Genomic DNA, 22,236 nt, shown 5'->3' with positions numbered 1-22,236 from the left:
GTTGCCTTCTCACAACATAGACCTGCCACACATAAGACACGTGGCGCAAGGAGAAATCCGACAACCATAGGGGTCTCGCGCCCCGCGAGCCACCTGGTGGACTCGGTTTGCGGCCCGCGAGCGACCTAAATTTAATATTTTATTTGATTTTTATAAAAACTAAAGTTATATGGGTCTAGTTCTTGGAAACGGGTATAATTAGAGTGTTTTTCAAGAGTTGTTATAAGATGGTTCATGGCTAGTAAACTAAGACGATGATCAAAAGAGTATAAAGTAACTAGGGCATAGTTCTGCACCTGATGGTACCTTTGTGCCCCCATGGAAGTCGAGTCGAAACCAAAACCAAAACGATAGTCTTAAGTGAACTTCTAAAAAAATAATAAAAAGCATTGTACCTTGGGGCAATGGGATAAAAATAAGTATGCATTATGGTGCTTATTTATGCCATTTATATCCAATTTTTTTTACGGATAGATAAGTTTAATTCAAGATGAGTACCATGAGGCATGAAGTTGATGTTATTGACTTCTCGCGTTGCTCCACATAAGATAGAAGAAAAGGTTGGTAATTTGTTTATCCACTAAATATTATTAATTCCTTGTCATAAGATAGAAGAAAAGGTTGGTAATTTGTTTATCCACTAAATATTATTAATTCCTTGTCATAGTTACGTTAGATACATTTGCTTATGAATTTGTTTGGTTGACTTGTGTTTTTTTATAATTTTTGTAAAAATTAATTATGTTTTTTTTGTTAAACCACTACACCCCCTTATGAATGAGTAGTTTAGCTAGTGTCTTCTTGTATTTGTGGTCGTTAGTTGACGACCTTACAATAACTTTCGCGCTTTTTAGTTATTCCATTACACTTCCTCTATCATTATTACGGGCTGAATCAATGTAATATTTTTCAACAATCATTACTATACTAAGGGGGGGTGGGGGTGCTCCAGTAGCCATCACTCACCACACCTAATCACCAAACGCCACATCATCAAACCAAATTCTATCATCACTGATGGATTTTAGTGGGGGGTGTCTATCACTAGTGATGAAATTTTTTTTTGTTTAATAATAAATTAAGATTAATAATTTCTTTTAAATAAAAAACAATATTACTAGACATATTTTAGGTTACAACTTAAAAAAAGATACATATAGAATACCTACTACTTGTCCGAATCCGGGAATTTCAAACCTAAAGAACCTACAAGTTCAATTAAATCATATCTCAACCGAAAGTGAAGTTCTTCATTGTGCAAGTCTTGTTGGATATTTTCGGGAATGGGAGCTTGTGTGGGAGGATCTGGCACCCAAACTGGAGATATTGCACGTCCATCTTCTTTAATTAGCATATTGTGCAATATGATACATGTATATACTATGTTATGGATTGTTTTTTTACTCATTGCACGAACAGGTCGGTTTAGTATGACCCATCTACCCTTTAAAACATCAAAAGCACTATCAACATCTTTTCTTGCCGATTCTTGCAACTTCTTGAACGCCTTTTCTTTAGCCTCGACAGGAAATGAAAGAGCTTTCACAAAAACAAACCATGATGGGTAGATACCATCCACAAGAAGAAAGGCTCGTCCATAATCTCTTTCGTTTACCATAAACGGACAAAAGGGTGCGATACCATCTGTTACGCTTTGAAACAAGGGCGACGTGTATAAAACATTGATGTCGTTGTTTGAACCAAGAACATCAAAATATGAATGCCAAAACCTTAAATCATTCGACGCCACTGCTTCAAGTATGATGGTCGGTCTTTTTACGTCACCCCTAACATACACCCCTCGCAACTCTCTTGGACAATTTCTCCATATGTGTACAATCGATGCTACCGAGCATCCATGGAAAATGCCATCTAGCCTCATGCACGGCGTAAATACGTGTGATGTCGTTTCTCGTGGGTTTACGAAGAAACTCTTTGCCATACAATTTAATGATCGCGTTACAAAAGAATTGCAAACATTGACGTGAAGTTCTTGCCGACATAGCTAAGTATTCATCAAATCGGGAGGGTTACCTGTCGCTAGTTGGCGAATGATGAATGTGCATTTTTGTACCGGCGTGAAACTTCGTTTGCCCCTCCCGTCGTAATGTTCTTGAAACCATTGTTCACTTGCTTCGATATCTACTACAATCTTTAAAAATAAATCTTTCTGTAGACGAAACCGATTCCTAAATGTATCCGCATTGTAGATCGGATTTTCCACAAAATAATCATTCATTAACACTTTGTTGGCATGTATACAATCACGATCCACTATTTGCTTCTTTGGTCGGCTCAAACGTTCAAGTTCGTTGTACGCCACCTCGAAAAATTCAAGCGTGGCATCGTGGAAGACGAAGAGCTATCAGTGTCTAGCGGAAATGTATCGGTTGGAAATTTCATTTTATGTAGAGTGTAGAGATGGTAATTTTTTTTTTTTTGGTTTAAAGGTTAAAGTGAATGATTTATATATAGTGTTTAAGGAGTTTTTTTTATATAAAATTCAAACATGCAACGGTCCAAACTCCTCCAACCTTCAAAAAAATGCAACGACTACTCATTTCTTCACGTGTGATATACTCAACGCGTTATAAACACCACGTGTGGTGGACATGGGTGGCGACGGTGTTCCTCGCATGGTCACCGGCCACCACGGAGGCGCCCAACTCCCCTAAGTATCTAGTGCCACCTCATAACTACCAAAACCAAAATTGACTTCACCACCATACTTTTAATTTCACCCACAATCTGTAGGACAACCTAATAAAATCCAACCCCAAGCTTTATTATCTTGTCAAGAGCTTTGGTGGTTGCGGTGGATTGAACTCGACGATTAGGAGGCTTTGTGTTCTACACCCCCCTGGTGAGAAGAAAACTGTCAGTCCCACCCAGGCCCCACCTGTAAGTATGTGAGAGGAGGGGGTGTAGAAAGTAATAGGGGGGTGTGTATAGTAACACCCTATTACACATACACATTCATCCTAAAGCACTAACATCTTACATCCCCAAGCCCAATTTGTATATATCTGAATTAGTATTCTTTTACTATTTTATTTATAATCATTATTATACACCATATTATATTTGGAAGTTTTTGATAAACTAACGTTCTTTGTAACTTATTTTTTTTATTTTGTTATATACTATGGTAAAATCCAATGTCTACCTACTTTAGAAAATAAATAACTTGTAGTTAGTTATACATATATAATCTATTTATAATCAATAATATGTATTTGTAATCTCTAATCTGTAATAATAATAATAATTATAAGGAAAAATAACAAGTTTTGTCATTTATCTATATACCCATTTTCAGGGGGTGTCATTTTTAACGAATTTTGAGAGGTTTTGCCCTTTATAAGGAACTAGGTTATAACCCCATGTATTACACGGGTTGAATAAATAAATTTTATATACTAAATAATAAAACAGTATATCTTTAGAAACCTTCTTTATTGCAACGGTTGAATAAATATAATTTTATATATTAAATAATAAAAAGTTATATTGAATAAATCTAATTTTATACATCAATAATAAAAAGTTATATCTTAAAAAACCTCATGTATTACATAATTTTGTAGAGTGAAAATAAAAATATTTAATATATTTACACAAAGTTCGGTTTTCGTGAAAAAAATAGATTATTCTGTTGTTGCAAAATTTGTTAACGAAGTCTCAATAAATTTAACCCCTTTATTTAAAACTACGTAAATGTATAAATGATAAATAATATTAGTTAATTTTATTTTAAGTTTCGTAAAACCTGTTTGATACCAAACTAAACAAAATGGTCAAATATATAGTTAAGATCAAATTAGATATTAAGTTTGAATGTCAAGTAAATAGATAAATATAAAAGTAATAATTAATTCAAATAAATAATAGAGTAAATTACGATCTTGGCCCCCATGGTTATATCACTTTTACCCTTTTAGCCCAAAAAATAATTTTTTAACATCTAAACCCCCAACGTCTTTTTTTCTAACCTTTTTGTCTTTTTTTTCTAACCCTCTTGGCCCTAACATGTAATGGATGGGGTTAGTGTTAGGGGCCAAAAGGGTTAAAAAAGAAGACGTTGGGGGCTCAGATGTTAAAAATAACATTTAATGGATGAGGTTAGTGTTAGGGGCCAAAATGGTTAGAAAAGAAGACGTTGGGGGCTCAGATGTTAAAAAAAAATTGAGCTAAAAGGGTAAAAGTGATATAACCACAGGGGCTAAAATCATAATTTAGTCTAAATAAGAAGATTAAATTTAATAATAATTATCCATAAGATATTAAACTAAATAATATTTAGTAGAAGGATTATCAATAATTAATTAGAAAAGATTAAATTAAAAAAATAATTATCTATAAGAAATGTCCTAATATGATGACAAGTGTCCTAAAAGTGGTTTCTTTTATTATATAGTATAGATATAGATTTTGTTGCACGAACACGACACGAAATCTTATCGTGTCAGATTTTCGAAACACGAACACGAACCTATTAATAAACAGGTTACACGAACGACCTGTTAAGACACGAAAAAATTACCAACATATCATACAACCTGTTAGGACACGAACATGACATGTTAAGACACGAATACGACCTATTTAAGACACGAACACGACCAAATTGGGGAAGCTGTGAACCAAATTGGGAATGGTGGTATTTATGAGAGAGATTTAAAAATTAGGGTTTGGATTATGGAAAAAGAACCACGTGTGTTTGTGTATAAGTCATCCCAAGCCCCATGACTAATAACCCCATGTCCACACCCACATATAATTTTTTTTAAATTTTTAATTATTAACATGTACCTAACAGGTCTTAACAGGTTAACGGGTATTAACCTGCTTAGACACGAAACCTGTTAAAGTCTTATCGTGTCGACCTGTTTTAGATACGAAACATGTTAAGGTCAATCAGGAAACATGATAACTTCGTGTTATCGTGTTCGTGTCAGAATTGTCAGCCCTATACTAAAGACTTAATAATCAACATCCCGCTCCAACGCGCGGGTAAGCATAAACTCGTTCCTATACAAATTCCAATTCCAAATCATTTCGTGAATCAAACGCCACCTAAGAAGATATTAATCTCATAATCAAATTATTATACCAAATCATTGATCTGGGCTTTGTATTACTCAAATTAATGTTGTTATATTTTTATAAAACGTATGGGCTTGCTTGAACCAGGCTCAAGGCATGAGTGAACTTTTTTTAAATAGCTAACATAGTCAATTTCAAGCACTTTTGGGACACCAACTGGATTAAACGCAGTACTTTGAAAGTAACCCGAGTCCACCTGCTCGTAGACACAACAGTAAAGTTACTGGTAAAACCTGTTGGTTTCCTTAAGTTTTCTGTCATTGTCCACTAATGCCTTATTCTTCACCAAATTAGAAGTTGAACCTGCGTAATACAATAAGGCTATGTGATATACTTTCACGCCCCTTAACTACACGTACTTGACCCTCTTTCACTTCACCTCACAACAAGGAAATGGTTTAACCCCCATTAACGCCCCTTAAATTAAATAAAATACATATATATATATATATAGCATGTTGTGTGTGTGTAAATTTTGCAATGCTTGCTTCTCTCTCTCTCTCTCCTAGTTAACTTCTTAACATATGAAGCTTTTAATGACTCTTAACACTCTTCAGGAGCGGTATAACAAGTGTTAACGGATGCCAACTAGTATTAACACGTATGGATGTTGAAGAACCAAAGAATCGAGTTAAGGCCGGAGCCTGAACCGAGGGTTTGGATCTTGTGAGAGAACTTGGGAAAAGGTCCTGCAAAACAGAAAACCGTTAGGCTCGCCGCAGAGATGGGAGGGCCCCTCTGCGACCACCCTTTGGTGTGAGGATAAGTATTGGTAGAGAGAGAAAGTAGAGAGAGAAAATAAGGACGAAGGTTCAGAAAATCGTACTTGGCTTTGTACTTGATGGGGTATTTATAAGGGTCAACGGAGGTCCGTCCTCGGAGTTAGGAGGGAACGGGTATGTCAGATATGTTCGTTCTCAGCGGAGTCCGGTTCGTCCCAAAGGATCATATCCGGCCTCGGATATGTATCTTCAAGTCCCCCAGTTTGTTAGGTTCCGTAAGGGACTTAGCAAAGTGCTTGTGTAAGTTGTTTCGTTTGCATGACGTGTCGTTGCTGGAGTGGTCCATATTAAATGGCATGGCGTGATTTGAATGGTGCTGAAGTGGCGTGGGCGATTGAAGTTACTTGATTGTTAGTCACCTACATGTGACGGTTGCGAAACCCTATGTTGGGAAACGTGAGGGTCAGTTGAAGTGACGGCTCGACTTGACCACCCCGTAACCGACCTATTCTTCTTATAAAAAGCAACTTTTACCACTTCATTTTTACCCTTTTTTCTTCTCATCTTCTTCTCCTCCATTGTTATCCTCTAGTTTTTTACTTAAACTCATCTTCTTCAAGGTGCGTCTTTTTTTTTTTTTTTTGATAATATGGCTCCGGGTAAAGACAACCTATCGGATAGTGTGAGCTTGCTTACCCAACGTCAGTTGGATAAGTTTATTCGTGAGTATAGGATTCCGTTAGATTTGAATCCGGTTCTTCATTCACAGGAAGAAACCATTTATCCTTTCCGTCAGGGAAAGTTTCCCTTTTACACCCGCGTTTGCAATTTTGCAAATTACCGGATCCCTTTCTCTAGGTTTTTGATTAGGGTACTTTAATTTTTTCGAGTCCATATTTGTCAAGTTAACCCGTTCGGCCACAGCCGCATAAGTCATTTTGAGATCTGTCGAGCCCTAGATCGGAGACCGGACCTGAACGTTTTCCGGTACTTTTATGAGTTTATTACTGCCGGAGATTGGTATACCTTCGCGCATCGGAAGGGTATACCTTCCCCGTCTTCCAACAAAAGGTCCAGCTTGAAAAAATGGAAGGATAATTTTTTCTGGCTGGACGATCGTTGTCTTCCGGAGGATATGGGGTGGCGTTTTAAGGACCAGACGATGTCCTTCGACCTGGGTGACCTGGGTGAGGACTTTGTCTTCGACCAGGAACTGGCGCGTGCTTTGATTGAGCACAAATCTCCTATCCGTCCCCTTCATGAACACTTTCTTTTACTGGGTCGACTTTGTTTTTCTTGGAGCGAAGGGGATAGGGATTGGCCGGTTATTCGCCGAAAGCGTGATCGTAAGTTCCGGCCCTTTACCTCCCCTCCGGCACTTTTACTTTTTGCTGATTTACTGACTCCTTTTTATGAAATGCAGGTGTCATAATGTCTCTCCGGGATGCTCTGAAGGTTCCTAGCTTTGATGTTTTTGATTTCGACCTGGAGGACCAAGGTGAAGATGAAGCTCCTTTAATGAAACAAGTGGCCTCTTCAGCCCAAGAGATTCGTCCTGTCGTTCCTCAGAACACATCCGAACAAGCTGTTGCTGACACCACTTCATCTGTTCCTACGCCCATTAAGGATACGGCTGGTTCTTCCGGATCTCAAGCTGGAAAGAAATCGATTTTAGACGATGTGGATAGTGACCCGGAGATTCGTAGTTTGGATGAAGCCCTCGAGTATCGTCCTTCTTCCGGCTCTTTGAAGAGCAAGGGTATTATGCACGAGGTGGATCCGCAAGCTCTTGTTCGTAAGATAAAAACTGAGTCTGTTCAGATCCGCTCCTCTGACCCTCTTCCGATGCCGAGGGTAAAGAAAGTGAAAAAAGGTTCCTCTCGCTCTGATGGCGATGTGATGATTGAATTAGATGAACACCTGACTGGTGGCAAGTTTTCTAGGGAAGAAGCTGCACGAGCTCGATCCGAACCAACCCCTACCTTTTCCGGTGGTTTTCTTCTTACAATTGAAGTGGAAAGTATGGAGACGGAGATTCCTGAGACTGCGGGTAAAGAGAAGGAGAAAACTCATGATGGACCGAAGGCGGTGACTTTCTCAGGTACGATTTTGGACTCGTCTTTGGGTCCGGACCGTTTTATTGATGACGAGGAAGATCAAGTGTCCTCTCTTCCTCCGTCTTGGTTCGGACCTGAGTTGATGTCCTTTTTTCGATATGCAGATGTGTTTTCAGACGATATGGAGATCGATCATGCGACAGCTGAAGAAAAGTTTATTCCGGATTGGGATATCCGAAATAAAGATTCGGTAATGGATGAGCTTGTTGCCAGGACACTTCTTTTCAATATTAGCACCCCGCTAGACCATGCTCGGAGCCGAAGGATGAAAAACCAGGATTTGGGGGCCGCGGTTTTGGCTAATCAAGCTCAATCAAACATTTTTGTGACGGAGTTATACCGGAGATGGGTTGAGGCGGAGTCCGTAAGGGAAAACTTGGAGAAAGAAACTCGTTCTCTGAAATGTAAGATTCAGAGGACTCCGGAGACGGAGAAAAAGATTACCCAACTCACTTCAGATCTCCAGGCTCAGCAAGAGAAAGTTAAATCCTTGACTACTCAGAGTCAATCATCACAGGCGGCGACTGCTTCCGCGGCTGAAGACAGGGATAGAATGGCCGCGGAGCTAAAAAATTTCTCTGAGTCCATGCAGAAGAAAGATCAGGAGCATAAAACGGTTTTGGCGAAGATGGAGGAATCTTTCAATAATGCTCGTCTAGCTTACGCGAATATGATGGCTGGTACGTACCTCATTCGTTATAATACTTTTTTCATTATTATTTCTAACACTTTCTTTAGAGCGGGATGTGCTAAAAACAGGGGAGGCTGACCTGAAGGCTCAGATTGAAGAGATGAAATGTAACCATGAAGCCGAGGTTGCAGAGATCAAGAAAGAGGATGCTATCTTAAAGGCTTCGGTAGACGATCTCCAAGTAACGAAGACCTGGCTTCTTTCGGAAGGGGCACAACTTCTTACTAAAACCATTCACAAGGGCCCGGAGATGACTGCCGCTGTGGCCGCTGTGAATAACGCGATGAGCGCCGTAGGTGTCAACTCCGGTCTTCACAATGGCTATCTCCATGCTTTAAAGAAAAAGACTCCTTATGCAGAGGTTCCGATGTTAAATCGTAACGCAGTGGAGAAGCTGAATGCGGCGGTCGCCTGTTTTGACTCTCTTGTTTTTCCGGTGGTCGAAGATCTTCCAAAGTTGATAAATGAACCGTTGTCCAAGATAAAGGAGGCTCTTACTTTTGCGAACAGTGGATCTTCGAAGGAATGAAGTGGACATGCCCAGCTTCTTGGGGTATGCACCTTGGTTAATTTTAGTTGAATAGTTGTTTCCTAAAGGTGGACATATTCGGTCATTTTGGGATACGCACCTTGTTTTATTCCAGGATGAATGTAATGATGTTATTACCATTTTGTGTTCATGACAATTATCCTTTTAATATGTACATCCTTTTGTACTTTCCGGTTGTGTAGTTCCAGTTTAATTTTGATGTAACCACTTCTTTGTACATGCGTCCATGCCTTTGTGTTTACACCTTTAATTTTTTAGAACGTTCTTTTTTAAGGTATGGATCCAATTTTATTTTTCTTTTTTTTTTGAGATAATTTTTCGTGAAGGAAAGAATACGAACAATGCCAGTTCATTCTTACCTTTTAGGGTTAGCTTCGCTGATTCGGCCGATTGGTATATATTTACTTTGTGTGTTGCAATTTTTTATTGATAGAATTTCTACGTGTTCTATTTAATCCGTCCGGAATATGCTTTTCCGGTTGACACATGGTAAAACATTTAGAATGATCTGCGGGTAAAAACCCTCCGCAGTTCTTGGAAGTACATAAAATTGACGGTGCGGGAAAAACCATCCGCGTTACAAGGAATTAAAAGTGACGGAGGCCGTAGCCTCCGTTTTACAAACTTATTTCAAAATGCGAAAATTTTCAAAGAAAACACTTCTTGAGGTGTGCCCCATTCCAAGTGCGGGGGACGGGGGTTCCGTCCATCCTGCTGAGCGTATATGCACCATCTTTGCCTGCAATCTTGATTTGATAGGGGCCTGTTTTCGACACGAAACATGTTAAGGTCAAACACGAAACATGATAACTCGTGTTATCGTGTTCGTGTCAGAATTGTCAGCCCTATACTAAAGACTTAATAATCAACATCCCGCTGCAACGCGCGGGTAAGCATAAACTCGTTCCTATACAAATTACAATTCCAAATCATTCGATGAATCAAATGCCACCTAAGAAGATATTAATCTCATAATCAAATTATTATACCAAATCATTGATCTGGGCTTTGTATTACTCGAATTAATGCTGTTATGTTTTTATTAAACGTATGGGCTTGCTTGAACCAGGCTTAAGGCATGAGTGTACTTTTTTTTAAACAACTAACATAATCAATTTCAAGCACTTTTGGGACACCGACTGGATTAAACGCAGTACTTTGAAAGTAACCCAAGTCCACCTACTCGTAGACACAACAGTAAAATTACTGGTAAAACCTGTTGGTTTCCCTGAGTTTTCTGTCATTGTCCACTAATGCCTCATTCTTCACCAAATAGAAGTTGAACCTGCATAATACAATAAGGCTATGGGATATACTTTCACGCCCCTTAACTACACGTAGGCATCACATCACGTACTTGACCCTCTTTCACTTCACTTCACAACAAGGAAATTGTTTAACGCCCATTAACACCCCTTAAATTAAATAAAATACATATATATAGCATGTTGTGTGTGTGTAAATTTTGCGATGCTTGATTCTCTCCCTCTCTCTCCTAATTAACTTCTTAACATATAAAGCTTTTAATAACTCTTAACACTCTTCAGGAACGGTATAATAAATGTTAACGGATACCAACTAGGATTACGTGATACAAGCCTTCCTCTCTAAAACTTAAGAAAGTCACCAAAAAGAAAGTCAAAGACGGCAACGGCAACCCAGAAGCTACGTTCTCTTTCTAGATTCTATGCCCTACCTACCGTGTGGTGCACAACAACTTGACCCCCATCATTGACTCTCCACCGTACACGTGTCACGATACCATTTGTTGGTCTCCTACCACTTACGTAACATTAATATTCCATCCGTGACCGCCTCTTCTTCATCATCCTATAAATTCACCTTCTTATCTCTTCCGCTTTCATTCGTTCATCATCATCACAATTAACAACAATCCAAAGCAATCTTCTCTCATATTCTTATCTCTTCCTGTTTCGCTTCGTCTCTTTCAAGGTATCTATCATCCTTTTCTCTATATATCTCTTCTTGATTATTATGTGTTGTCAGATGTTAGATCTATTTAGATTTGGAATTGTGTGATTGATTATATGATTTAGAATTTTAGATGCATGATTGATCTTCGTAATCATATGAGTAATCGTTTTCAGCGAGACGGATTGTAGATCTGGACGATTGTAGGTTTTTACGAGTTGTTATTGGATCGTTTGATGATTGTTGTTATTTGTTAGTTTGATCTGTTTAGATGTAAAATTGTGTGAACATAATAACGGAGAGATGACTTGTTGATAATCGTTCTCAACGAGACAGATTCATGTTTTACTCTAGATCTGGCTAATGTGAATTTGTGTGTTTAATTATGTTTTGTATGTATTATATAGTGAACCTATGAAGATATGGTTTGATGCATGATTATTGATATGAATAATCCTACGAGTAATCGTTTTTTACAAGACGACTTGTCTCTCACTGTAGATCATATATGAGTTGTTCTTGGATCATTCGATGACTGTTGTTGATTGATTCGGTTTTTCTGTGATGATATGGTGGAACTTAATAATGAAAAGATGTTTTAGATGCATTATTGATTTGATAATCTTGAGGAGTAATCGATTTTAACAAGACATATACGAATTAACGAATTATTGCCTTTTTATTTGTTAGTTTGATATGATTTAGGTATAATTCGTCCTGTTTGATTCCTTTTTCTGTAATGATATGATGAACTTAATAACGTAGAGATGTTTTCGATGAATTTTAATTTTAATATTTGTTAGTGTGATTTTGGGTAGAATTCGTTGTGATTTGGGTGTTTGACTTAGTCACTAGTTCATGTTTGATGATCTTACTTAGTACTTCATAATTTGCTTTGTTTCTCATTCCAGCCCATCTGATTTAAGTTATTGATGGTATAATTTATTGCTTAGGGTATTAATCTGTTTGTATTTTTTAATCCAGATGCAAATTTTTGTGAAAACTTTAACCGGAAAGACCATCACCCTTGAGGTAGAGAGTTCCGATACAATCGACAACGTTAAGGCCAAGATCCAAGACAAGGAGGGGATCCCTCCAGACCAGCAAAGATTGATCTTCGCCGGAAAGCAGCTTGAAGACGGCCGTACCTTAGCCGACTACAACATCCAAAAGGAGTCAACCCTTCATCTCGTGCTCAGGCTCAGAGGTGGAATGCAGATTTTCGTGAAAACTCTTACCGGCAAGACCATCACTCTTGAAGTTGAGAGTTCTGATACAATTGACAATGTCAAGGCCAAGATTCAGGACAAAGAAGGCATCCCACCAGACCAGCAGAGGCTTATCTTTGCCGGTAAACAGCTTGAAGACGGCCGTACTTTGGCAGACTACAACATCCAGAAGGAGTCCACGCTCCATCTTGTGCTCAGGCTTAGAGGAGGGATGCAAATCTTCGTCAAGACTCTCACCGGGAAGACGATCACATTGGAAGTTGAAAGTTCCGATACCATCGACAATGTTAAAGCCAAGATCCAAGACAAAGAGGGGATCCCACCAGACCAACAGAGGCTGATCTTTGCTGGTAAGCAGCTTGAGGACGGTCGTACTTTGGCAGATTACAACATCCAGAAAGAATCCACCCTTCATTTGGTGCTCCGCCTCAGAGGTGGTATGCAGATTTTCGTCAAGACTCTGACCGGGAAGACCATCACGTTGGAAGTCGAAAGCTCTGATACCATCGACAATGTTAAGGCCAAGATCCAGGACAAAGAGGGGATCCCACCAGACCAACAGAGGCTGATCTTTGCTGGTAAGCAGCTTGAGGATGGACGCACCCTTGCCGATTACAATATCCAGAAGGAATCCACCCTCCATTTGGTGCTTCGTCTTCGCGGTGGTATGCAGATTTTCGTCAAGACTCTCACTGGGAAGACCATCACTTTGGAAGTTGAAAGCTCCGACACCATTGACAATGTGAAGGCAAAGATTCAAGATAAAGAAGGGATCCCGCCAGACCAGCAGAGGCTTATCTTTGCAGGGAAGCAACTTGAAGACGGCCGAACCTTAGCCGACTACAACATTCAGAAGGAGTCCACTCTTCATTTGGTGCTTCGTCTTCGAGGTGGTATGCAGATTTTCGTGAAGACTCTGACTGGGAAGACTATAACGCTTGAGGTGGAGAGCTCGGATACAATTGACAACGTGAAGGCGAAGATTCAGGACAAGGAAGGCATCCCACCGGACCAGCAGAGGTTGATCTTTGCAGGGAAGCAGCTGGAGGATGGACGCACTCTTGCAGACTACAACATTCAAAAGGAGTCCACCCTCCACCTTGTCCTTCGTCTCCGTGGGGGTAATTGAAGGATTTAAGCTTGTCTTATGTTTGAACTCTTGTGAAAGGTTTCTGTGACGCTACTTTTTAAGTGTTGGTGCAAATTTAAATAAAATCATGGTTCTATAAATACGATGTTTGTATGTAAGTTTGAACACCCAAGTTCATTCAGGTTTCAACAGATGTGCTTATTTAAGTACACATTGGCCACGTCATCAAGTTCTCGTGTTTGTGTTGCTTTGATCTTTAGTTGTTCATTGCACGTACTTTGGTTATTGAGTTGTACAATTACAAGTACGGTTACAAAAATCTTTTTAGATACACATCAGGATGATTATCACAAGACAAATATAACAATACTGATGTTGATTGAGCAAAATATAAAAAAAAAAGCCATCATACTAAGGGGCTGTTTGGCTAAGCTTATTTTAGTGACTTATTTACTTATTTACTTTTTAAAAAGTTAAAAAAGGTGTTTGGATTAGCTTATTATGTGAGAGGAATAAGTAAATAAGTCATTCCAATAAGCTTAGTCACTTTTTAGATACACATCAGGATGATTATCACAAGACAAATATAACAATACCGATGTTGATTGAGCAAAATAATATAAAAAAAGCCACCATACAAAAGCTAAGTTTTAGTCGTGTTACTAGCCAAATTTATATAAATGTGTAACATACTCTTTAAGATCCATATAAAGTTGAACTCAAACCACTTTATTTTCCCTCAGCCACCATATGACTAGAAGACATTCCAGACGACCCCTTTGAAGACATTTAGGCTAGGATCTTCAACCTTACTATATTAGAGGCCGCAGACAATTGCGATTTTTATACAAACGTCATTATTATATGCTAAACGTATAAACAACCAAAAATTTCTCAAAATGGGCATTATGTCAAATCTATAGCTCACACAATCTTTCCTCACTTAAGTGTCAGAGCACAACACAAGAGGCTCTCACGGTATCTCCTGCTTGTGTAGTGTGGTTAACGAGTTGTACATCTATCTCAACGACACTTTGAATATTTCACCATTACACTTCAAGACAAAAGTTATATAAGAGTTTAGTCGATGATCTACGAAACTGACCTTTTATGTAGAAACTTTTATGCCATTTAGGCATTTACCCTAATATTATTTGATCATACAAATATATGAAGCCCAAACCGACCCGTAACAAGGATACGGGTTGTGATTGTCAGCACTGCTTTCTACGTATATAATAATTCCCATATGATAATCAAAGCCCTTAGTTATCCTTTTTGTATAAATGATTAACAAAAATTATCCTAATATGATCAACAATTTGTTTTATGTTTTCTTTGTTATCTATACTATCTATAAAAGGAGCTTAGAAGCTGACATCACTTTGCTTACTTGTCATGATATTAGCTATGCCACATAGGATGCCATATAGACTCCGCTGATGTCATAAATCCGATTTTGTTTTAATCATTTTAAATCTCAATGTATATACAAATCAAGTATTTCAATTTCAAAAATTACAAAAATCATGTTTATTTTAGGAGGTAAATTTGAAAATGCATGGGGAGTTGAATCCCCATTTAATGCACATCATATCACCGTCTCTTTCTTCTCAATTTTGAAACATATAGCACAAAGCTTTCTTCATTCAAATTTCTACATTTCTCTCTTTCTTCATTTCAGGCGTTTTCTCAAGAAAATCTAGGGTTTCTGTTACAAAGCATTTTCGGCAAAATGTCATCGGAGAATAAATCCGTCGGTGAATCACAGTGTTTGTCACTCAGTTTCATAGACGATTTGAATCCATCCAAAGATATGTGGACTATCAAGTGTCGAATCATCCGCAAATGGATTCAGCCCTTTCGGATGGATCTCGTGTTGATCGATGAGAAGGTATTAGTATTTGTGTAGTGATGATTCTCTTATTTTACTGTTTTAGTGTTTATACAGAGATGATTCTCTAATCCCCATGATTTTGGGTTTGTTTTTTATTTCTAAGCTTCTTGGTTGTGTAATAGATGTTTGTGTTTGTGTTCTTTGGACAGTTTAGGTTTGTATTTTTTCTGATACTCTTACATGTTTTAGGGTTAGATATAAAGGACTGAACATGAATATTGTTTAGTTGGTTATTGATCATCGATAGATGTTTGTTCTGTGAAAGCATAAAGTATGTTTGTTTTAGTGTTAGATGAGTTTAGGGTGAGTTATAAAGAATCACAGATGAAAAGTTTTTTGAAGTTTTAATCTTGGTTACATGAAACGAAATGGAAGGTTGTTTTTGAAAGTTTTTTGTGATTTACTTTTGTGTATATTTTGTGTTCTGAAAAGTATGTTTTGTTTTAGTGTGTATTTTGTGTTTTGTTTTAGTGTTTCATGTCATGAAACTGAGTTTAGTTGGTTATTGATCATCGATAGATGTTTGTTCTGTGAAAGCATAAAGTATGTTTGTTTTAGTGTTAAATGAGTTTAGGGTGAGTTATAAAGAATCACAGATGAAAAGTTTTTTGAAGTTTTAATCTTGGTGACATGAAACGAAATGGAAGGTTGTTTTTGAAAGTTTTTTGTGATTTGTGTAATTTACTTTTGTGTATATTTTGTGTTCTGAAAAGTATGTTTTGTTTTAGTGTGTATTTTGTGTTTTGTTTTAGTGTTTCATGTCATGAAACTGAGTTGAATATTATTTGGTCTTTCTTTGTTTTAGTCTTATTAAATTTGATGGTATGGTATCTTACTAATTGTTTCTTTGTTTTGTGTTATTTGGGCTTATCTATATTTTCTGGAAAGTATGTTTTATATTTTTTTTGAGGTATCGTTTGGTTGTTTATTTCTAAACTTCTCAAAAGTATGTTTGTTTTAGTGTTGAGATGAGTTTAGGGTGAGTTATAAAGAAAGAAAGATGCATACTTTTTCTCTTGGTGACATGAAATGAAATGGAAGGTTTTTTTTGAAAGTTTTTTTGTGATTTGTGTAATTTACTTTTGTGTATATTTTCTCTTTGTATATTTTGTGTTTTGTTTTAGTGTTTCATTTCATCAAACTGAGTTCAATCTTTTGTGTATATTTTGTGTTTTGTTTTAGTGTTTCATGTCATGAAACTGAGTTGAATATTATTTGATCTTTCTTTGTTTTAGTCTTATTAAATTTGATGGTATGGTATCTTACTAATTGTTTCAGAAGTTTAGAAATAATGAGGTATCGTTTGGTTGATTATTTCTAAACTATGGTATTTCACTGCAATGGTCAGGGTCGTAAAATTCAAGCAGGTATTAAGGCTCCATTGATACCTGTGTTTATCTCTCAACTCCATGAGGATGAGGTTGTTATTCTATCCAGATTTGGTGTTGGAGAAAACAATGATACCTACAAAGTTGTTAATCATGGTTACAAGATTAACTTTTACCGTTGTACGGTTGTTACACGTGCCAGTAGTTGGGAAGGGGTTGATTATGGATTTAACTTCATGGCACATTCAGAAATTCTTAAAGGATAGGGAAAGAATCTGGTCACTGTTGGTAGGACTGTTTCTCATAGTCTGATATATATTTCGCTTACATTTTTTAATCTGATGAGTGTTGCTATGTTTGCCATTTTAGATGTTGCTGGAATTGTTGTGTCGTGTGGAGATATGGAAGTCTTTCCGAATGAAAGAAAAAGGATGAACTTTGATCTTCAAGATGTGCAGTAAATTTTTCTATCCCACTTAAATAAATTTGTTTGTGTGTTATTATTGTATTTAATTAATGTATTGAGGATTCATTAAATGATTTTTCTTATTTATGTTTTTTTATATCTGTTTATGGTTCTTTAATGATTATGTTATTATTAGCACATTCATTGGAAATAATGTAAAGACAGATTGTTGTTTTATTATTGTCTTTAATTAATGTGGGAGTTGGACATTCATTGCATTTAATACAAAGACAGATTAAATCATTGGCATTATTTATTGTGACTGATTATTGTTCTTTTAATAGATAGTATAAATTTTAGTGGAACTTTTAATGCTGTTTTTTTTATCTGTTTGTTGTAGGGGAGAAGTAGTTCGTTGTACTTTGTGGAATGGATATGCACAACAATTTAATGATTTCTTGACGCAAAACAATCCGATTGAGAATGTCATGGCTGTCATTCAGCATGTGAAGATTAAGCTGTGGCAGGGTAATTTACATTTGACTGATTCATTTACTTTAGTGTTTGCAATGTGTTTTTTTTCATTTGTAATGAATTTGTTGTATATGTATATTGTTACATGCAGGACAATATACCGTTCAGAATGATAAGTTTGGAACTCGACTGTTTCTCAACGAAGAAATTCATGAGGTTAATGAACTTCGTAGGAGGTACTATTACTGAATTATATTTCTTATTTTTCATATTTTTCTTAATACGAGTGTGAGTATTAACACGAATGTTGTTTTCATAGGCTTTTAGTGAAACACTTTGAAGCTGGTGCTTCTTCTTCTCAAACCATTCTTTCATCTCAGAGTGTATTTCCAGTCCGTCAAGAATTTCTAATTGATACTCCTAAGAAACATGTTGATGAAATAATTGAGATTGAAAGCATATGAATATTTCTATATCCATTCAAAGTCATTTAATTTCCTTTACTGTTTTCTATGTTTTATAATATTAGTATGTTAATAAAGTTTTGTCTTTCATTTTGTAGGTAATGTCATGTGTGGTAGTTGCAACGATCAAAATTGTTCAAGAAAACTATGGGTGGTTTTATCCGGCATGTCAAAACTGTAACAAGAAGGTGTTGACTAAAACTGAATACTTACAATATGCTAAAATCATTTCTGATGAGGTCATGAATCTGTCTCCTACTTCATTGGTTTGTCCGAAATGCGATAAAGAATGTACATCGATAACCATTAAGTAAGTTAATGTTGCTTTTTAGGTTTATTGCTTCCTATAATGTGAATGTAATTTAACTACTATTTATTACAGGTTCAAGGTACATTTGAGAGTCCAAGATGAAACCGGTAGTATCTCTTTCGTGATGTTTGATAAAGATGTAACGAAGCTCATTGGTTCAACTGCGAGTGATATAAGGGAACGCCAAGTGAAGGCCAATGATACTGAGAGTTTTCCACATGAAATATCTCGGTTGGTTGAAAAAAAGTTGGCTTTTAAAATTGAAGTTTCTGATTACAACCTTAACCATGACTATCATGTTTACACTATCCAAAAATTATGTGATGATCCGGACATACTTGCTGAGTTGGTTGCTGGTAATGGTAATGGTCTTGAGGTTGTTGATGAGGTAATAGTTTTTGGATATCTTTTATTGATGTGTTTTTGGTTTCCTGTTTTTGTAGCTTAAATAACTTAGTTGAATTTTTTTGGTAATATTTTGATAATAGGTGTTTAGTCAAGAAGGTTCAGAAATCAAAGTTGAGAGATTATCCGAGTCCTCACAGATGGCTGGTGCTGCTATTTCAAAGGTGAATATGGATTCTATGATTTTGTTTTTCTTGTCTGTAGATTATATTACCTTATTTGATACTTTAGTAGTTGTTTTGTGATTTAATTCAAGGATGTTGTATCTGTTACCGCCGACTCTTCTATTGTCGAAGCCGAGAAGGATTCGGGCACCAGTCCGAATGGTAAACGTTCGTTGCAGGATGTGGAAGGTCAAAATATTGGGGAACTGTCTTCTAGCAGCAAAAATAATCGGAAGAGGTCATCTAGGGTTAAAACCTAGCTCCTTTCATGTCTTTATCTTTTGATGTTTAAGCGAGTCTAACTTTTGGTCTGTACTTAAGTATGTGTTTTTGGAAGTTGGGTTGTTGTTGGTAAGTGTTAACTACTGAAACAGTTTGTATGTATGTGTTAGATGTTGGTAAGCCTATGAACTTGGATTGTGTGGTAAACCATGATGTTTCATTACAGCCATAATCCTTTATTTTAAAAACATTTTGCACGTTTCATCCTTTACCTCAAACCCAGTTAGAAAATTAAGTTAGTCCTGATCACATGCTTCACACGTGAGGGTATTTAAGACCATTCACCTACCAACTACCCCACCATATAAGTACCCACTTTTCTCCCCCATATCCCTAATTATCCAAACCTGCAACTCTCTTCACAAAAAAAAAAAAAAAAAAAAAAAAAAAAAAGACACTTTCTTCCCTCTTCTGCATAAAAAGTTTAGAGTTTTGTTTGTCCCAACGGATCATTCTCTTAGCTTCAACAGCCACAACGTCTCCACAAGATAAAGATAAATCATACTTCACAATTTGTGGATCAACTGTCTCGAAAGCTTCAAGTCCCAACATGCGACTAACAGCTTCATGTCTCCTTTCTGTCTCAAGATTAAGATTTGGATCAGCTTGAAAGCCCAAAATCAGTTTGACCTAACCTTTTTCATAAACTTTTCTTTTGAACTAATGGGATCCAGTTTCACTTGATCAACATTAGATAAAGTCTTCTATACAGATTCAGATATGGTACGGACACCAAGTTTTTTTGTAGATATCCACAAGCTTGGTTCGGGTGAGAGTTTTGTGAAGTACCAGCAACACCAGAAGCAGAAAAGATACAAGAAGAATTCGACATAGAGGATTTTTGTGAAGAGAGTTGCAAGTTTGGATAAAGCCTAATGAGAGTTTTGGGGGAAGAAAAGGGGTATTTATATGGTGGGGTAGTTGGTAGGTGAATGGTCTTAAATGCCCTCACGTGCGAAGCATGTGATCAGAATAACTTAATTTTTTAACTGGGTTTGGGGTAAAGGATGAAACGTGCAACATGTTTTTAAAATAAAGAATTATGGTTGTAATTATTGAAGTTAAAGACTATCTACTGCAACCCGCTACAAACATAAAAGACGAAAAGTGTAATTTGCCCAAGTACTAATCAATCGATTTTCACCAACAAGCAGATTTGTTTGTTATCCTTAAGTGTGACCGTGTAGGACTTGTTAGCAATCCATCAACGAATATTGATGGGTAAACAAGGTGCGGATATAGACGTCACCATGCGACCGATACTGAAGACTGGTAAATATTTCACCTACCGTGGGTCGCCGACGATAACCACACATGTTACATGTTGATTAGCAATAAAATATTTTAGATAAGCATAAATTTTCTTCTTTCTTAGATAATCAATCCTTCAATTATAAGTGACGGATCATTAACGGCTATTTAAATTTAGCTTTTTTATTTTGGATTTTTTACTATCTAGTGATCAACGATGGACGCGTGCGTCAATAAAACTTCTATCGGGGATTCTTATTCTTCCAAGTAGTGTTAATGGTCATGTAAATATGTTTTAATTCTTACGTATATAAAATAATATAAATAAGTGTATTTGGTTTTCTTTTTAATTAACATATTAATCTATAAAATGAGCTATAACCATTATGGAACATAACATTTTATTTTTTAACATAAAAAATAATTTTACATTATGGTAATGTTGGATCATAAAAGAAGCATTATATCCAATACTTGTATACAACTACTACATTGGACCCGTACGTCGTGGCTATACGATAAACAACATATAAATGGAAAATAAGAAAACAAACTTGGTGTGTTAAACCGCAGAAAAAACATAACCGAAATATATAAAAAAAAATAACGTTTCTATGTGAACCCACACGTTACAACAAAGGTGTTAAAAAAATATTCGAAAGCTTATATAAAAAATCAAACCAGTAAAAAATTAACGCGGTTATAAAGAAAAAAATATATAAAAAATATTTCAGTTAATTTAAATATGAGATGTAGCATCTTAACATATTTTCAGTTTGATTGTATTTAGTTAAAAAGAGGTTAAAATTAGAACAAATAAAAAAGTAAAAGAAAAGTGCCGTTTGTAAGATGGATGAAACTCGAAGAAGCAAAATGAAACTGATTTTTTTTAAACTGATTTTTTTTTTTTTTTTAAAAAAAAGGCAGCAAAAATCGGGTTAAGTGAGCGTTTCTGAATTTGAACCCGGCCACCAACTTTTTTTATTATTATTATTGCTGCTGTCAAATATTTATAAAGAGGAAAATAGGGATTTTTTTACAACAATAACTAAAAGATGTAAATTGTAAGAAAATGGATTTTTTTTTACAACAATAACTTATAACTAAAAGATGTAAATTGTAAAAAATAAATAGCAAACCATGTGAGTACCACCGATTTTGGTACTTAAGGTTATAGATAATGGGTGGGGTTCTAGAGTGAATACTAATGTATTTGCGAACTGAGTGATCAACAAATTTTGGCCATTGATTTACACACGTGGATGGCTAGGATTTTATCATCAAATCGTAAAATATACTAGTGTATTTCATCATCAAATCCTGGCCATTAATCTACACACATGTATGGTCAGGATTAGTTCGCTCAGTTCACAAACTACACTAGTGTTCACTCTTGAACCTCATCCTATAGATAATATAATAATGAGAAATTATCAAAAAATATTTTATTTAATTAAATGTTGCGTTTTCTATTTTCTTTCGACACAACATTTAAATGTCCATGGATTTGGATCACATCCAATGCCAAACATATGTAAATATATGTGAGTGTTTTATATGCCAAACACACGTTACGTTACGATCTTATATTTACAAGCTAATGAACAACATAAATGAACCGTTTAGTTTTGAGCGAACCAGATAAAACCAATGAGAAACCACAGTACTTGTCTCTTTCTTGGTGTCCCAGCGACGGTTTTACAACCAATCATACGTTCAAAACATTATGTAAAAGGAGATACACTCACTTGTGTTCGTAATGGAAATATAAGCGTCATTGTTATTTTTCTCTGATTTATACCATCTTGTATGCATAAA

At 36.3% G+C, this 22,236-nt stretch overlaps 2 protein-coding genes across 2 annotated transcripts; both read left to right on the top strand.

The window, feature by feature from the left end:
- The first annotated feature begins 10,980 nt into the window (after positions 1-10,980).
- On the top strand, positions 10,981-13,662 carry LOC110910892 (polyubiquitin). The gene is made up of 2 exons (XM_022155465.2): positions 10,981-11,139; positions 12,103-13,662. Exon 2 carries the CDS (start codon positions 12,103-12,105, stop codon positions 13,474-13,476), a length of 1,374 nt encoding a protein of 457 aa, XP_022011157.1. The 5' UTR covers positions 10,981-11,139; the 3' UTR covers positions 13,477-13,662.
- A 3,341-nt stretch (positions 13,663-17,003) lies between these two features.
- LOC110913357 (replication protein A 70 kDa DNA-binding subunit B) lies at positions 17,004-19,145 on the top strand. Its single transcript, XM_022158193.2, has 8 exons — positions 17,004-17,119; positions 17,469-17,596; positions 17,694-17,778; positions 17,862-17,925; positions 18,105-18,316; positions 18,389-18,704; positions 18,805-18,885; positions 18,978-19,145. The coding sequence occupies exons 1-8, from the start codon at positions 17,004-17,006 to the stop codon at positions 19,143-19,145; spliced, it is 1,170 nt and encodes a 389-aa protein (XP_022013885.2).
- Positions 19,146-22,236: the final 3,091 nt, after the last annotated feature.

This window comes from Helianthus annuus, chromosome 15 (assembly GCF_002127325.2).
Source record: "Helianthus annuus cultivar XRQ/B chromosome 15, HanXRQr2.0-SUNRISE, whole genome shotgun sequence".
Classification (NCBI taxonomy): domain Eukaryota; kingdom Viridiplantae; phylum Streptophyta; class Magnoliopsida; order Asterales; family Asteraceae; genus Helianthus; species Helianthus annuus.
This window is presented reverse-complemented; position numbering and strand designations above follow the sequence as displayed.

What these genes read in the sequence shown, in the direction of transcription:
- LOC110910892 (XM_022155465.2), top strand. Translation starts at nt 12,103, where the DNA reads ATGCAAATTTTTGTGAAAACTTTAACCGGAAAGACCATCACCCTTGAG.
- LOC110913357 (XM_022158193.2), top strand. Translation starts at nt 17,004, where the DNA reads ATGAGTGTTGCTATGTTTGCCATTTTAGATGTTGCTGGAATTGTTGTG. An exon ending in TGTACATCGATAACCATTAA is followed by an intron (nt 18,317 to 18,388) that starts GTAAGTTAATGT and finishes TATTTATTACAG; the next exon opens with GTTCAAGGTACATTTGAGAG. An exon ending in GTCTTGAGGTTGTTGATGAG is followed by an intron (nt 18,705 to 18,804) that starts GTAATAGTTTTT and finishes TTTTGATAATAG; the next exon opens with GTGTTTAGTCAAGAAGGTTC.